Source organism: Pongo abelii, chromosome 14, assembly GCF_028885655.2.
Source record: "Pongo abelii isolate AG06213 chromosome 14, NHGRI_mPonAbe1-v2.0_pri, whole genome shotgun sequence".
Classification (NCBI taxonomy): domain Eukaryota; kingdom Metazoa; phylum Chordata; class Mammalia; order Primates; family Hominidae; genus Pongo; species Pongo abelii.
In genome coordinates, this window is record NC_071999.2 from 104,560,615 (window position 1) to 104,579,409 (window position 18,795).

At 42.9% G+C, this 18,795-nt stretch overlaps 1 protein-coding gene across 4 annotated transcripts in view; it reads left to right on the forward strand.

Moving 5' to 3' along the window:
* FARP1 (FERM, ARH/RhoGEF and pleckstrin domain protein 1) overlaps window positions 1–18,795 on the forward strand; it is a 313,335-nt gene that overhangs the window by 232,701 nt on the left and 61,839 nt on the right. For all 4 annotated transcript variants that reach the window (XM_009248747.4, XM_054528675.2, XM_009248746.4 and 1 more), the window contains 4 exon segments: window positions 7,170–7,267; window positions 13,846–13,960; window positions 14,790–14,937; window positions 17,507–17,602. In XM_009248747.4, the coding sequence (XP_009247022.2) occupies window positions 7,170–7,267; window positions 13,846–13,960; window positions 14,790–14,937; window positions 17,507–17,602 (457 nt within the window).

Genomic DNA, 18,795 nt, shown 5'->3' on the forward strand with positions numbered 1-18,795 from the left:
ACTAAAATGAGAAAAGGATGGAGGAAAGTGGAGGACTGTTGGGAAATGGAGAGTCGATGTTTCTGGCCAGGTCATGTTTGAGATACCTGTTAGATGTCCCATGACCACAGCAGCAGGAGGGACATCAGATACAGGAATGTGCAGCTCCAGGGAGACAGTGACAAAGACTTCCCACTGCTTTGTGTTTTCTGAACGTTTGTGCTGCTAATCATTCACGTCCACTTAGAATCCTCAAATCAGCGAAGAAGGCAAAGGCAGCCAGGAATTGGCAGAAAGCAGCAGCCTTCTGGGTGCTACCTGCATAGGAGGGACAGCTCGAGCTGCTAAGCTGAGCTGCACAGGACTGAGGGCTGGCTGACGACAGGAGGGCCTTTCACTGGGGCTGCTGGGTCTTGGTTTCTCAGGCTGGTTTTCCTGTTGTTGGAAACTGCATTGCCCTGCGTGCTGAAATAAATCTAAGGGCAAGTCCGGCTGTTGGAGGAATGTAGTTGTGTTTGGAATAAGTAGCATCAGTCTACGTGCCTTTTCCTCGTGTGAATCACCAGGCCTCTTTCTTGCGCAGGAAGTTGGAGGCACACATCCTGTATCCCCTCACCCCCGCCCGCCGTTTTTTTTTTTTTCATTAAAAATTCTGTTTTGCCAATAGTTTTGCACCTTTTCAATTTTTGTGAATCGTTGTCTCTAGAGGTTTGCAGTTGGCTACCATTCTGGCCCTTTCTCTGAAACTCCATACAGCTTGTTACCATCAAGCTGCATGTGCCTGGTACATTGCCAGCTCCTCTGTCAGTGCCGATAAATTCCTAAAGTTACATGAGCTCAGCTGGACGGAGCAGGTTTTTGTTGTTTTTGTTTTCTGGCACCCAGTGTGAACTGACATTTAAGAAGTCTTTTCCAAGGAGACAGTTCTTTTGGCTCACTGTTGAATAAAATTGATCTGAAATTCCTACTTTTTTTTTTATCATCTCTCCGTCACTCCCCACTTGGTACAAGGCATAGAGAACCTCACGGGGCCGATGTGTTGGGACTCTCGCATCTCAAATTCCTGTAGAAGCAAAAATGGACTGACTATTGAGATTTCAGGTGCTGTTCTTTGGCAGATGGTGAATGAGGGGATGTTGGGAGAAGCTCCATGTCAGCTGTGCTTTGTGGGGAGGGACGCATACACAGAAGTGGGACAGACAGAGAAACTGGCCTGTGGTTCAGCAGAGCATAAGTGACTCTAGCTCCGTAGTTAATGCTTTGGGCCTCCAGGAATAGCTCTTTCAGCTTCCTATTGATATAGATAGGAGATTAAATTACACTCTGCTGTTAAACAAGAAGCTGGATTCCTTTCTATTTATTGAACTGCAAATGGAATGCCATCCTATTGACAGCAGCACCCAGACACCTAGAAGGAGAAGTGTATTGACTCCTGGGTGCAGCCTCAAAACAACGAGTGAGGGTCTTTGGAAAAGATGATCCCAGTTTTTCTTTTTTTCTGTTTTTTGAGATGGAGTCTCACTCTGTCGCCCAGGCTGGAGTGCAATGGCACGATCTTGGCTCACTGCAACCTCCGCCTCCCGGGTTCAAGCGATTCTTCTGCGTCAGCCTCCCAAGTAGCTGAGACTACAGGCACGTGCCACCACGCCCAGCTAATTTTTGTATTTTTAGTAGAGGCGGGGTTTCACCATATTGGCCAGGCTGGTCTCGAACTCCTGACCTCATGATCCGCCTGCCTTGGCCTCCCAAAGTGCTAGCATTACAGGCATGAGTCGCTGCACCCTGCCACGTGATCTCAGTTTTTCTTATCGCGTGGCTTGGAATCACTTTCCTTGTGCCAAGTTTAGCCACCCTTTGTTCTTCCCCTTCTCTCTGGGCACCCCGTCTTCAGTTGGATCCAGCTTCCACTTGCTGTGTTCTTATAGGTGAGGGGACCCTATCAGAACATGCTGCTCTGCGCCCTGCACGCCCTGCTGAAGTGTTCTCTTAGACTGCAGGAGAATTCTAAATTGCTTATATGTAATAAGAAAAGAAGGAAGATGGTGGTCTTCCAGATGAAATAAATTATTCATATTGAAAGCAAGGCATCAAATGGATGGTGATGTGTGACTCTTGCAGTCCCTAGAAGTGAAGTCCCTCTGTCTGCTCCTGCCGCAGTCATTGTCACTCTCCTCACATCCACCCTTCTGCTAAGGAAACTTGATTCCATTGAGTGCTTCATGTTTTCATTGTATTTACCGGTTTAATTTTATTTAGTGACCACCAAGTAAAACTTAGCCTCTAGCTCTTGTGAGACTGATTGGAATTGCTTCAGTGGACAGTACTAAAGGTGTTGCAAAATCTCTAAAGTTAGCATCGCGGCCAGCATGCTCAGCTTACAGCTCACGGTGAGAAAGATGGACAGAGTTAGTACCCAGGAAGCTACTTCTCATGTTACAAGGGCCTTGGAACAGGAACAGTCCACATAATCAGAGGGAGCCACGTTCTTCCTTCAGCCTTCAAAATAGCCTTGTGCCCTCCTAGTAAATGTGTGTCTTTTCAGAACCTGATGCCATCTTGCAGCCCATGTGCGATTGTCACCAAAAGTCCCCAGAGCCTGCCAGACTCTGCCCATGCATTTGTCCCTGAAAACCTCTTTGTGAACATAGAACCTCATGTTTGAAATGATAAATGGTAAGATATTCAGAATGTAATTTTAAAACAGGTAAAATATTCAGAATGTCATTTCAAAACATGAAGCCCTCCTATTTAATGAAAAACCGATTAGAATTAAAACCTGTAGCTCTACAAACTGTTGGGCTCAAAAGACAGTGACTATAATCCAGCACAATAGTTTTTATTCCCTCCTCCCACATGAGGTTTAGATTGTTTCATATTCTCTGCTTTTCTTCCCTTTGACTTTCCAGAGACAGACCGGAAGGCAGACAGACAGACAGGCAGGCAGGCAGACAGACAGACAGACAGACACACACACACACACACACACACACACACACAGACACACAGAAAGGGGGTTGGGGGGAGAGACAGAAGGGTAGAGCAAGAGAACAAGAATAAAATTAGGGAAGTCAGAGAAGGGTCCACTGGTAGGTCTGTAGGGTGCTTTTTGCTGGTTATACAATTGGCTGCTGTGGTTTTTTAGTTCTTAATAAAACTTCCTAAATGACTTAAAATGGATTATTCTTTTTTTTTTTTAAAAACTGCCAACTTTTATTGAATATTTTTGTTCTAATAGTGTTTTCCATGTATCTCATTTAATTCTTATGGAAACCTCTGTGGCTAATACTGCTAAAGGCCGTTTTGAAAATCAAAAATACCCTTTCATTATTATAATAATAGTAAACATACATTGTAGAAAGTTAGAATAGACAAACGAATAAGACTAAGAAAGTAGAAACATTGCATTCCCATTGCCCGTCACATTAGGAAGATATCCTTTCTGAATTTTTCTATGCATACATATGTACTTTTCATCTCGTCTAATACATTGGCCATATTCACATTTCCCTATTTATCCTCTAACTGTCCTTTGTATCTGTTTATTCTAAAATAAGATTGGCCAGGCACAGTGGCTCGCACCTGTAATCCCGGCACTTTGGGAGGCTGAAGCAGGAGGATCTCTTGAGCCTAGCAGTTTGAGACCAGCCTGGGTAGCACAGGGAGACCCGTCTCTACAAAAAATTTAAAAAATTAGCTGGGCATAGTGGTGTGTACCTGTAATCACAGCTACTCAGGAGGCTGAGGCAGGAGGATTGCTTGAGTTCCAGAGGTTGAGGCTGCAGTGAGCAGTGATTGCACCACTGCACTCCAGCCTGGAAAACAGAGCAAGACTCTGTCTCAATCAGTCAATTAATCAATCAATTAAAAAAAACAGATCCACTCTAGGACCACATATTGCATCTAGTTAATATGTCATCTGGGCCTATGTAAGTTAGTCCCTCATTTTCTTTTCCTCATGATAGCATCTTGTTGAAGAAATTGGACCAGCTATACGACACAGTATCCTACTTTCTGAATTTGCCTGCTAGCTTTCTTGTGGTGCTGTTTAACTTGTTCCTCTATCCTTTGTATTTTTCCAAAACTGGAAGTCATAGTCTGTTTTATGCTGCTATAAAGGAATACCCGAGGCAGGGTAATTTATAAAGAAAAAAGGTTTATTTTGCTCATGATTCTGGATGGCTAAAAAGTTCAAGATTGGGCATTGGCATCTGATGATGGCCTCAGGCTGCTTCCACTCATGTTAGAAGGCAAAGGGGAGCCAGCATGTGCAGAGACCACATGGTGGGAGAGGAGGTGCGCGGAACTGGGAGGTGCTAGGCTTTTTGCTTAACAACCAGCTCTCACAGGAAGTAACAGAGTGAGAACTCACTCACCCCCAAGGGGAGGGCATTAGTCTATTCATAAGGGATCTGCCTTGACAACCCAAACACCTTTCACTGGGCCCCACCTCCAGCACTGAGGATGAAATCTCAACATGAGGTTTGGAGAGGACAGGAAATTCATTCTAGGGCTTGACTGATACACTTAAACATTTGGGCTGGAGTCTGTCGTAAGTGATGCTGTGTGTTTCATATTTTATTAATGATTAGAGATTGTTCATTGGATTCAGGTGGTGACATTCTGATTATTCTATTGCCAGGTAAAGTCATATTACCTTTGCCCTATATGAATGTCCAATCTCCTCCACAGTTTTTTCACCCATTGATAATCCTTGCTGGAGTCAATAATTTCTTTAGAGTTTGTGGAATGAGGATTTTCTAATTCTGTTATTCTTGCTATGTTATAAATTGGCACTTATAATTTTTTTGCCAAATACTTGAGGCAAAATTTTACTTTATGGGAGATAAACCTGTGAAACCTTTCTTCAACTACTTGGCTGTCCTGAAACACCCTTTCCTCTGGCCAGGCAGGTTACACACTCAATTCTTTGCCTTGGGTTACCAATTTTAAATAAGGAGATGCTTTGATCTGCCTGGAATCTACCAAGGCCCTATCTCTCTATCCTTCCAACAGGTGATTGTTTTTTGTTGTTTTTGTTGTTTTTGAGACGGAGTTTCACTCTTGTCACCCAGGCTGGAGTGCAGTGGTGCGATCTCGGCTCACTGCAACCTCCACCTCCCGAGTTCAAGTGATTCTTCTGCCTCAGCCTCCCGAGTAGCTGGGATTACAGGGGCACGTCACCACACCCGGCTAATTTTTGTATTTTTAGTAGAGACAGGGTTTTGCCATGTTATCCAGGCTGGTCTTGAACTCCTGACCTCAGGTGATCCACCCGCCTCGGCCTCCCAAAGTGCTGGGAGCCACAGTGTGCGGCCCCAACAGGTAATTGTATGAGGGGACAGAATCTGATTGCAAAAGGTGCTGCTGAGATGACACTGTTCTCAGGCAGCAGGTAAAGTAGATTTCTAAAAATCTATGAGTTTGTATCATTATTTTCACATCCATTTTAACATTGTACCGGTTCGGTTTGGTTTTGTCTTGTTGTGGGGTTGGGGGGTACCTATGACCTTAAGTGTTTATCCTTTGTGTTACAAGCAATCCAATTATACTCTTTTCATTATTTTTAAAGTAAAATAAATTATGATTGAGTATAGTCACCCAGTCGTGCTATCAAATATTAGATCTTATTCATTCTCTCTCCTTTTTTTGGACCAATTAACTACCCCCATTCCCTCTACCTTTACCAGCCTCCGGTAACATCATTCTGCTCTCTCTCTCCATGAGTTCAATTGTTTTAATTTTTAGCTCCCACAAATAAGTGAGAACATGTGAAGTTTGTTTTTCTGTGCCTGGCTTATTTCACTTAACATAATGACCTCCAGTTCCAATCATGCTGTTGCAAATGACAAGATCTCCTTGTTTATGGCTGAATAGTAATCCACTGTGTATACATACCCCATTTTCTTTGTCTGTTCATCTGTGGATGGACACTTAGCTTTCTTCTGAATCTTGGCTGTTGTGAATGGTGCTGCAGTAAACATGGGAGTGCAGATATCTCTTTGACGTACTGTTTTCTTTTCAGTACACACCTAGTAGTGGGATTGCTGGGTCATATGGTAGCTCTATTTTTAGTTTTTTCAGGAACCTCCAAACTGTTCTCTATCGTGGTTGTACTAATTTACATTCCCGCTGATAGTACATGAGGGTTTTTTTTTTTGCCACATCCAAGCATTTATTACTGCCTATCTTTTGGATATGAGCCATTTTAACTGGGGTGAGATGGTATCTCATTATAATTTTGATTTGCATTTCTCTGATGATCAATGATGTTGAGCACCTTTTCATATGCCTGTTTGCTGTTGCACAGTTTTTACTTAATGTCTTTGATTTACAAATGTATTTTTTCTCTTACACCAAAAATGTTGACGTGCTTAATACCACAATATAAAGAAAAGAATTGAACGGGTGCAGTGGGTCATGCCTGTGATCCCAGCACTTTGGGAGGCCAAGGTGGGCAGATCATGAGATCAAGAGGTCGAGACCATCCTGGCAACATGGTGAAACTCCGTCTCTACTAAAAATACAAAAAATTAGCTGGGCTTGGTGGCGGGCGCCTGTAGTCCCAGCTACTTGGGAGGCTGAGGCAGGAGAATTGCTTGAACCCGGGAGGTGGAGGTTTCAGTGAGCCGAGATCACGCCACTGCACTCCAGTCTGGCGACAGAGCAAGACTTTGTCTCAAAGAAAAAGAAAAGAAAAGAAAATGAATTTTTACAAATCTGGTAACTGGGTCTTATGGAAGTAGTTACACCACACAAAAAAAAGATACCCCCTTGTTTTTCTTATTTCATTGGCAATCCTCTGACTCACCATAATAAACTGCTGTTATTGTCTGAGCCATACACCCATGTTAGAGTATGGATGACTGATTCTGTGAAAAAAATGTAAATATTGCCTGTACCCTACAAAAATATATAGCATGCTAGGTTATGGTCTCACATTTTTATGGCTCTCTCTCCCTATATAAAATGAAACATATTATTCATACTGTGAAAAGATGATAGCATACATCTCTTTGTATTTTGGAGGGAGATATTTACACTGCAGTGAATGGCAGCTGGAATCCATTCCAGCCCATGCAGACTTCCTGGTTGGGGTTTGCATCCCTCTCCTTGGCCTCTCATGGTGAGGCCAGGTTCCCGGCAACCTCCTGCCCTCTTTGCCTGACGCCCAGCTCTGTTGATCTTCGCAGGTACCTGTTCGCGCTGCAGGTGAAGCAGGACTTGGCTCAAGGCAGGTTGACGTGTAACGACACCAGCGCAGCTCTCTTGATTTCACACATTGTGCAATGTAAGTTCTATTGGTTTCCTTTGAAAATCATGTTCAAAATAACACAGTGATCTGATTGATGGGAAAAAAATCACATCCACCAAAAAATAAAGTGTCAATGTTTTTGTGTTATTTTTGCTGTTCATATGAAGGCCTATGGGTGGAAGAGAAAAACAGTACTCCTGATGTCATTTAATATGCATATCCCCAAATGTTAACTGTTGTACTTTCTGTTCAGGTGTTTGTCTTTCTTCAAGGACTAGTACACAGTTGATACTTCAGTTGTCTTAAAGGATAAGCTTGGATGGATGGTTGCCAAATAGACTAAACTTGTTCTGTCCTGTTCTTGGATTTAAACTTTATCATTGAATGTGGCATAGTAGCCTTAAGACATAATACTGCCACAGATTTCACTTCTCTCTAGAGATTTTTGCTCTCCAGAATTCAGTAAACCAAGACTCATGCTGGATTAATGAAGCTGGACCCTAGATATTTTAATTTGCCTTAATATAGACAAAGGATAAATCAGATTGTGCTCATCTCAAGGCTTGCTGACAAGCCACCTGGGTGTTTTTTCCCTTTTGACCATGGCAGAAATTACTTGAAATAAAATATACACATTATGTTTCAGAAAGGTAATTGTGGGTATAACGCTTAATGTATAATAAGCACTACTATAAAGGAAAGTTGTGCTATCATATCACCTTTTACATTTCCACTGTATATGAATTCGTCTCATATAATCAGTCCCCTCTTATCCTGATATGTGCCTAGTTCACTAGATTTACAAAGGTTTATAGGAAGTGTCACTCTTAGTAGTCAAAAAATTGCCTTAGTCTAATACAGTAAGGTGTTTCAGATGATGCATATCTTCTTGTTTTTTGAATATGAACACTTAATAGATAGATGTTTTCTTACCAATTTGAAAAAAATGACATGGGCAAGAAAAAAACAAAAAAATAGATATCTTTATTAAGCCTGACCATGTGCCAGCACTATATGTATATATAATATATAATATATATTATATATGTTATATATTATATATATTATTAATTATATATTTTATATATTATTATTATATATTATTAGTATTATATATTATATATAATCTCATTTAATTCTCCTAACAGCCCCCTGAGATCAAGTCTGTCATTAACCTTATTTTACATTATCCTTATTTTACAGGGGAGGAATCCTTAGCACAGAACTTAACGTAATTTTTACCTTTCCTGTGTTTGCTCTCCCCTGTTCATAAAATGACAGTGGAGAGGAAGAGGAGGGAGAGGAGGGAGAGGAGGCTTTGAGTCAGGCAGACCTGATTTCTGTTCGTTGGTTGGTGACCTTGGCAGGTTACTAACCCCCCAGCCTCCATTTCTTTTCGAACATGAGAATAATAGAATCTTTTTCATAAAGCTGTAAAAATTAAATGGTAGCATATACAGTTGTCCTTTAATTTCCATAGGGTATTGTCTGTAGGACCTCCCAAGGACACCAAAAACTGAGGATGCTCATGTCCCTGATATAAAATGGTGTCATATTTGCATATAACCTACATATATCCTTCCATAGACTGTAAATCATCTCTAGGTTACTTATAATAATTAATGCAATGTAAATGCTATGTAGCTACATTGTATTATTCAGGGAATAATGACAAGAAAAAAATCTTAGATGTTTGGTATAGATGCAGTATTTTTTCCTAAGTATTTTCAAACCATGGTTGGTTGAATCCACGAATATGGAACCCATAGATATAGTGGGCCAACTGTGTACCCACTACATGCTAGGTATTCAGTAAACATTAATTTCCTTTATCCTTATTCACCTGCAACCCTCCTTTTCCAAACAACATAAAACTTTAAAATGAAGCTTCCTTATTGAAATAGTAACTTCATAAAATGTCTCTGACCCTTGGTATTTTGTAGGCAGAAGAGAAATTGACCTTACTCAAAGATTCCTGATGCCATTTAGTCATGTACTTCTTTCCTCCTATGTTTTTTTCTTTAAAGGTCTGTTACACTAAAGAATAGATTTTGACCAGGCACAGTGGCTCACGCCTGTAATCCCAGCACTTTGGGAGGCCGAGGCGGGTGGATCACTTGAGGTCAGGAGTTTGTGACCAGCCTGGCCAAGATATTGAAACCTTGTCTCTACTAAAAATACAAAAATTAGCAGGGTGTGGTGGCAATGGGCGCCTGTAGCTACTTGGGAGGCTGAGCCAGGAGAATTGCTTGAACCTGGGAGGCACCCCACTGCCCTCCAGCCTGGACGACAGAGTGAGACTCTGTCTAAAAGAAAAAAAAAAGAAGAGAGTAGATTTTAAGTATTCTCACCACAAAATAAATAAATATAAGCAGTAATACATATGTTAATTAGCTTAATTTAGACATTTCACAATGTATACATATATCAAAGATGATGTTCACTATAAATATATACCAAAAAAATTTTTTTTTTTAGACAGAGTCTCTGTCACCCAGGTTTGGAGTGTAGTCTCTCAATCACGGCTCACGGCAGCCTTGACCTCCTGGAATCAGGCAGTCCCCCTGCCTCAGCCTCCTGAGTAGCTGGGACTATAGGCACGTGCCATCAGGTCTAGCTAATTTTTTCTTTTTTTTTTGTAGAGCTGAGGTCTGTGTTGCCCAGGCCGGTCTCAAACTCCTGAGCTCAAGTCATCTTCCCAGCTTGGCCTCACAAAGTGCTGGGGTTATAGGCATGACCCACCATGCCTGACCAATATGTATGATTTTTATTTTGTCAATTAAAAAAGTAAATTAAAAAAAAAAGGTCTGTTAACAATAGTGAATTTCACTTGCGTATCTGGGAGTGGAGATCGCTGACATTCAGAAAACCATGATCTCAGTCCAGTAAACCATTTTCCCCCCAGAAACCAGCAAGTGGCTCAAAATCCCCAAAGAATCTTCCCTTCTGGAAAGGCAAAGAGATGGATTCAGAAGCTCCCCTGCTGTTTACATGGTATTTGACATACAGTCATGAGACACACAATATTCTTAAAATCTTCTGATATGTGTAAGGCCCCATTTCTGCATTTTTAAGCATCCCATGCACTCAGTCATGAAAGGAGGCATTTCATAGAGTCTTCTGTGGATTGTGTCGTGATTTCAATTATTGGTGATTATTGGTAAGGTATAAAGGTCAAGTCATCTCCCTTTGGCAGAACTGTATTACCCCTAATGGAAAATTATCTCTGGTAAGCTGATGTTCATCTTGTCCGTCTCTATACACAAAATCTGCTGTCGTCTTATTTTCCTCCCTTCTTTGGCTTAAATGTATGGAGTCTTTAAGATAGTCTGTATTTTTTCATTTGTTCCTCCGTCACTGGTCTTGTATCTTCCCTGCAGTATTTTGAACTTAATTTTCTCTAATTTATTGTGGATTGACTAAGAAGGACAAGCTGATGAAGAGGAGAATCAGCTACTAGTTGGCCCTGATGTAAAGATCGCACATGGGCAGCAAGGAGGCGAGGCAGGGCTGCGTTTGTGCAGATTGTATGGTCCCTGCTCTGAGGGTTCCACGTGGTAAGGCGGGTTTGTCCCCACCTGTCCTCTGGGGAAGTTGCATCCATTTATTAAAATCACAGGATTTTGGTTTGCTGCTGTTTTTCCTATTAATTACTTTGCTGAGTAGACTGCTGAGGAATATAGTATATGCATAAGCTGATGTGACACTGTCAGCATAAAACGTTTAAAAAATAGGAAGTCAGCTGGGCGCGGTGGCTCATGTCTGTAATCCCAGCGCTTTGGGAGACCCAGGCAGGAAGATCTCTTGAGGCCAGGAGTTCGAGACCAGCCTAGGCAACACAGCGAGACCTCGTCTCTACAAAAACAAAATTAGCTTGAGGCCAAGCGTTCAAGACTAGCCTGGTCAACATAGTGAGAGCCTGTCTCTACCCAAAATAAAAAAAAAAATTAGCCAGGTGTGGTGGTATGTGGCGGCAGCCCCAGGTACTTGGGAAGCTGAGGTGGGAGGGTCGCTTGAACCCTGAATCAAGGCTACAGTGAGCCATGATCACTCCACCACACCCCAGCCTGGGTGACAGAGCGAGACTCTGTCTTGGAAAAAATAAAAGGAAGTCAGATCTTGAGTATGTGTCTGTTTTCAAATTCCAGAAATTTAAGGAGCAACCTATTTCCAATTTCAAAGAGGAGAAATGTGGGGAGCGAACGAGTTTCATAGTCATGTCACTATGGCGTGACAGGAGGGCAAGAAAAGACAAGCGACCCAGAAGAAAAGAGAATTAGATGTCTCCACCCCAATGCCAAAGGAAAAACTGGACCATTCGGCTCTCTTTATATGGAATGATGGGAAAGAGTGTGTTCTAAGATTCATAGGAATTAAGAAGCCCAAACATAAAGCTCACAAGACATTTCAGATTTAAGGAATTCCTCCATAGACAGTCCAGGCTCATTGTTCTCAGATTCTGTCTTTGCAAATTCACTTATTTACTTGTAACTCCCAATTCAACACTCATGCACTTTCATGGTCATTTGTGGACATGCCCAGGATGGCGAAAATTTGGAGTCACCTGATGTGCATTCCCAGTGGAGTTCAAATGAGGCAAAGCTCTGCCTTCTGGTTTTTTTTCTTGTACTAAGTATCCTTTTCATGGTCTATTTAGTGCCATGCTTTTCGCATTTTTGTGCATACTGTTGGTGATTTCACTGTTTAAAGCAGTCCCCAGGCGTTGTGCTGAAGCACTGTCTGTCTTGTGTCCCCGCGTGCAGTGCTATCTGCCTGATAGAGCAAATGTGTGTTAGGTAAGCGTCGTTCAGGCATGAGTTCAGCTGCTGTTGGCCATGAGCTCAATGTGAAGAAATTGGCAAAGTATATTTAAGATGGCTTTCAACAGAAACACACGTAAGACACGGCCAGTTAACTAAAATGTTGTTTCAAGATTACTGTAGGAACCTCACCCCGTATTTCCCCTAGGAGAAATGGTTCAGGAATGGCTAATTCAGTGTTTATGGTAACCTTATAGATCATAACTGCCTCGAATAATGAGCATCAACTGCATTTCCTTGAGAACCAGATAGAAGGAATTGCAGAGAAGCCAGGACCTCAATTGTCAAGGCAACATATAATGATGGCAGTATGACCAGACATGCCCCCATTTCTGTGCCATTTTCTGTGATGGAGGGTGGCAATTTTACTCTATTTAGGAAGGGAGAAATCAGTCCAGAAAAGGCAATTAGGAAATAGTGTTGTTGGTCTTTCGGATGATGAGGAAGCAAGTGAGGGAGGGGTTCTTCCAGTGCCCCAGCTGCTGCCAGGTGAGTTGGCATGGCTTTGTGCAGAACAGGTATCCTCAGTGGGTGTGATTGATGGCAACACCCAGGCCATGTCCTGCTTGATTGCTGGAGTGCATTGCCCTAAGTGTGACAAGCTGCTTCATGTGACAGAATGAAAGGTGAGTTTCATAGCAACAGTTCCCTTGGTTTTTATCAAAACAGCTGGGCTCTGGTCATTAGGCTATTTTTTATTAAGCTTGTTATACAGTATATGTGATACAAAGAAAAAGGTGTGCTGTCTCAGAAGTGTAACAATTGCTGTACACTGACCTTGAGCTAGTGTTGTTAAGGCGCAAATCTGATTTTAAAGCTCTATCCTTTAACTTTCCACATTCCAGCAGTATTGAGGACTGTCTTGAGGTTATGTGAGAAAACAAGGTTATGTGAGAATCATATTTCTCATGGATAAAAACGTATATAAGACTTTGCAATCTGATCTGTTATTTCTGACAACAGGACTACGAAAAGTTTAATAAACTCTTATAATTTTTTTAAGCATTAGATTATCTACCTTTGCACCCACTGACAATCCTCTTTTCTCTACATGATAAAGCATTTGGGTTTTGCACTAGTCATTGCTAATATATAAGAGTTTCACTTTGATGTTTATAAAGTCCTGAAGTTTTAGGGCTTGTTAGGAGGTCATACGGTTGTCACCCACATGTGTAGAATTTACTGCCAAGAACCTCCCCAGGTGGATGGGGAGAAAAGAAAAACCGGGAGCAGGTATGGCTGAAGATAGATGATTCTGAGGCTTTTTTTTTTTTTTGGGACATGGAATCTTGCTCTGTCACCCAGGCTAGAGTGCAGTGGCATGATCTCGGCTCACTGCAGCCTCCACCTCCCGGGTTCAAGCAGTCCTCCTGCCTCAGCCTCCCTAGTCGCTGGGATTACAGGTGCCCGCCACCATGCCCAGCCAATTTTTGTATTTTTGGTAGAGATGAGGTTTCGCCATGTTGCCCAGGCTGATCTCGAACTCCTGACCTCAAGTGATCTGCCCGCCCTGGACTCCCGAAGTGGTGAGATTACAGGCGTGAGCTACCGCGCCTGGCCTTGAAGCTTCTTTCTGACTGGTAGAGATAAGGAGAGAAAATTGTCTTCTCACATCACCACAATTGTTAAACGTATCCTCGCATCCCGTCTCTGAGATCTGGCCCTTCTGATGTTCCCCACCAACTGGACTCACCTCATGTTGTCTGCTACCTTCTGTTTGGCTCACTGGGGAATACTGACAAACTGGGAAGTGTCATTCCTACGTGACCTGTTTTTCTTTCTGTTTCTTTTTAGCTGAGATTGGGGATTTTGATGAAGCCTTGGACAGAGAGCACTTAGCAAAAAATAAATACATACCTCAGCAAGACGCACTAGAGGACAAAATCGTGGAATTTCACCATAACCACATGTAAGTCTCATTCCTGGCTTCATATTCCCTCTGAGCCGGTTCTCTCTGCCTCCAACCTGCATGGGTGTACATCCCTCCACCCCGCACACAAACTATTGTGGAGAAAAACACAAAGCGTGAGGGAAGAAGATCACAGAGGCTCATTGGGATGTGGTGATTCATCCTGGGCTCTCAGAAGCACAGGTCACCCACTGAAGCCTGGAGTTTAAGGAAGCCCGTGCTTTGGAACAAAAGAGAAAGTAAGAGCAAAGGACCATCCAGTCATCATGCTAATGAGAAACTGGGAAAGGGACGTGGTCACCTAGGGACAAGGTCAGAGTATCGTGAAAATCCAGAACCTTCATAGCATCTCCATTTTTGTTTTTGTTTGGATTAATATTTTCAAAGGACTCATGGTACTTTTGGTTGTTGTTTTAAGGAAGCATTGGAGCCTGACGGCCGTGTGAAAAAGTGTTCTCTTGAACTTTGCTTGCAGGTTTAGGTTATTGAAAGCAACTAAAATCTTGTTTTAACACGGTGGTGTTTTGCTTTTATATGACCTTAAAGGAAACTCTTTGAGATTCAAAAAAAAACAAAAAACAAACAAAAAAAAAACTGGCTGAGTTTGGAGACTTTTGGGGTTTTATGTTCCATGAGCAATGGAGCTTTTGTCCAAGCTGCTAGACTTTGGGTTACAGTGAATGGGAGGTTGGGTGTCATCTGATCGGGTAGCCCCAGTGTTTGTGATGAAATGCCTTTTTATTTCCCAAGAGAAGCTTCTTAATCTCAAATTAATAGACACAGGGAATTCAAATCTCCTGGCCTTTCTGTTTAATTTTTGTTTTGTCAGTGGACAAACACCAGCAGAATCAGATTTCCAGCTCCTAGAGATTGCCCGTCGGCTAGAGATGTATGGAATCCGGCTGCACCCGGCCAAGGACAGGGAAGGCACGAAGATCAATCTGGCCGTTGCCAACACGGGAATTCTAGTGTTTCAGGTGAGAGCCTTGAGAACACGGCCCGGTTCCCTTGGTGATAGAGAGAGAAGAACTGGCCCTTCAACTCTGATTCATATTCAGTGGGCCAAGACCTCTGATTGTTATTTTTCGGCAAACAAAGAAAAATTAACCTCATCTCAGGCTTTCTGTTTCCTAGGCCCTCAGCTCCCAGATTCTATTTCACTTACCTTTGCCCTGTTTGGGGAATCCATATTACAGATTTGTTTGGTTTTATTGACTTTGTAGCATCACAGAAATGTGTAGCTCTCCATGGACCTACACTTAGAACACAGTATAATGGAATCGAGATTTTAGGTCCCCGAATAAACACCTTTTTCACACTTACAGATGATACTTTGCTGTAATGTGATCCTTTTTTTTTTTTTTTCCAAACCCAGTTTGGCTTGAGCCAGCTTATTTGGTCGGGACTTCAGATATACTTAAAGAGTGTTAGGCACACTTTTAAGATACAGCAGTTTTATAAATTCATAAAAGCCACATTCTTGCAGTTTTGTAGCAAAACACATACTGCACTTGAATTCTTACTTGTATTCTACTTAAGGACATAGTGATTCTCTGCACTCTAAAATGTGTGCTCTATTGATCATTCTGCTATTGGACTGTTTCATTGATCAATGCTTCTCTCTTAATAGCCTTATTGAAGTATTGTTGACGTACAATAAAGTGCACACACTTGAAGTGCGTAGTTTGATAGGTTTTTATTATATATATGTATAGCCTGTAAAATTCCCCCACAAAACCAACAGAATGAACATATTCACCACCCCCAAAAGGCTGTTCAGTACATTCCTTTTCAACACAAGCGGGTAACCTGTGCTTTTAGTTTCAAATGGATATAGAGAAAGCACCTGCCTTTCTCATGAAATGGGATCAGATTTCACCCAGTTATGAAGTTGTAAATATGTTCAGGACCTAAAACCCTTTATTGAGCTCTTCCAGGTTTGCTTATATTTCCCCCTCATCTTTTATCAAAAGAGTTCCAGTGATTCTCTGTTCATGCACCAGAAGTTTATGACAGCATAATTATTACAGAATCACATCCCAAGAAGAGTTAAGTTGGCTTCCTACCAGGTAGTAGGGAGTGACATTGTGAGAGCAGTGTGGTATTCAAGGCGGATTTTTTCTTGACAATTTTTGACCTGCGTGCATAGCCTCTGAGTATCGGATAAGAGAAACAACAATAGGCCGGGCGCGGTCGCTCACGCCTGTAATCACAACACTTTGGGAGGCTGAGACGGGTGGATCACCTGAGGTCAGGAGTTCGATACTAGCCTGGCCAACATGGTGAAACCTCGTCTCTACTAAAAATACAAAAATTAGCTGGGCGTGATGGCGTGTACCTGTAATCCCAGCTACTTGGGAGGCTGAGGCAGGAGAATCACTTGAATTTGGGAAGCAGAGGTTGCAGTGAGCCAAGATCACACCACTGCCCTCCAGCCTGGGTGACAGAGCAAGACTGTCTCAAAAAAGAAAAACAATAAAGCCAAGTGGAGTTTTCAGTACTATCATTAAATTTCAAATCACAATCCTGAACCATTTCTAAAAAGTATTCAGGAGGAAAAGAAGTATCTCACAATTGAATTAATGTGCTTTGATTGTGTTTGACACAGTCCCTAAGTATTGGGAATACCTGGGTAATGTAGTCATGTACAAACCCTGTGTCTTGGAACCCACCTTCTTGCCAGTGCCCTATTGCTTCATTCTTGCCACGTTGAATGAACAGGCCTGGTGTTCCAGTGGGCTCCAGAGGAATTCTAATTTCAGCTGAGACCGGGCAGATGGGAGTTGGTATCTGGCAGCTCCCCGTTGTTTCTCCATCTTGGATGGAGACAATGACTACCTGGCTGCCAAAGACGATGAGGACGTGTGAACCCGGCCCAGAGACTGTGCTGGCCTTGAAGACACACGGCAAGCCTGGCCTCCCATCCTCAGTTCTGCCGGTGCTGTTGGAAGCTTGATGGGCCCAGGAGCCAGACCAGCGTGGATGAAGCAGGGAGTTGATTGCAAACCTGCTGAATGTTAACCATAGCTGCCAGGAAGGCGTGTGCTTGGAAGTCTCTTTCTGCCACATTAAACGTGTCATTTGCAGCAAATTAAAATATATCCATGTTGCAGTTTCCATGTCTATAAAATGAAAATAGTAAATCCATCTTGCTGGGTTTTATCATATAAGGGTTGTTAAGATACAGTATGAAAAGCCCTCAGGATGGTACCTGGCACTTCATAAGTCCTGGCAGCTAATGATTGTGGTGGTTGTCATGGTTTTTATTTCTATTTATCTTTCTTTTCATCATTATCTTGGCTAGTTTCTTCTCTCCCTAGAGGCAGACTTAGTTTGAATGCCAAAATCCTATCATTAGTGAGAAATAATGTTCCAGGAACAGGTATCATCCGATAGCCACAGATCCTGTGAGTTCTCTGCAAAAGTCATCTCTGCTGAGCAGTCGCCTGTCAGCCCTCTTCCTTTAGCTTCCATAAGCAAAACAGACCAACTCCCAAGTTGCTTGTTATACATTTCCTGGCTAACTGCTACTGTCTTTCTTTTTAGGGTTTCACTAAGATCAATGCCTTCAACTGGGCCAAGGTGCGGAAGCTGAGCTTCAAGAGGAAGCGCTTTCTCATCAAGCTCCGGCCAGATGCCAATGTAAGTGGTCCCGGCGGGAAAGGGGACCCGTTGAGCCATGGGATGGCGTGTGTCCTGCAAGGGGTGGAGGTCTGCTTGGCAGGGCTTCTGCTGAACCTGTGGCCAGTGCTACCCAGGGGCTTTTGTCCACATGAACGCCGAGCGTCTCTAGGACAGATGTATCCAAATGGTCGGTAACTCTACGGCTGTCGTCGTTGGTAGACAGAGAGCGTAAAGGAGATACATGAACATGTACCTGGGGAGAGGGTCATTTCTCTGCACAGATTCAGGCAGCCCCTCCTGACAAACAACCTGAGCTGTGCTATGGCTGCGCGTCCAGCCCCAGGCTACACCTGGAGACCCCATTCAGTATCCTCCCCTACCCCAGGCATAGACTGACTTCCCCAATCCCTGCTGGAGGCCCTGAGCCCCCAGTGGAACTCATTTTCATGGGCTAATTAGGTTCCCTTCCCCACTTACTTCCCACAACACGCCTAACACTGTGGCCCACGCCAGGACTGGGAGGGGAAGGGAGGAGAAGCCTCTTCTTTGTCTGCCGGAAATGGCGACGGAGGAGGTGGGTGGTGTGTCCTGGGCATCTGTCCCCAGCCAGCATGTAGAGTTCTTTTTCCCATCGCAAAGAAGATGATAAATGGCAATTAGGCTTATAGTGTAGCTACAATCTGGGTTCAGCAGGTTTTCATGGCCCGACCTGGGAACCATATACCCATTTTAAATGGGTTTCCATGGAAAAATTCACTGGAGTTCCAAAAAGCTGCCTTAGAAATAAAGAACTGCAGCACAGCTTGTTTGTAAGTTGGGTCCACTCAAAACTGTGAGATCCCCCAAAACAGTTGGAACTGCTGGGAATGCCAAGGACGGTAGTAACTTTTGTTTATATGATATGGCCACTTCAATTGGGAGCAGAAAATTTCCATATCCCCTTTCCAGAATCAAACGGCATGATTTTTTTCAGCCGAGGGTGATACTTTTGTGCTCCAGAAAAAAAAAATTCATTTCCTATGTAGTTCCTGGGGTGGCCTGGAGCCCGGAGCCGTGGGCAACTTTACAGAGAAACGACGTAAGGGCCAACATTGACACGAAGTGCGAGGAAGAGGATGAACATTGCGTTTCAGTGATTTTAAGGAGGCAGGAAGGGACTTTCAGTATTTGGGTTTTGTTTTTCAAGGAAATGTAAGCCAAATAAACATAAT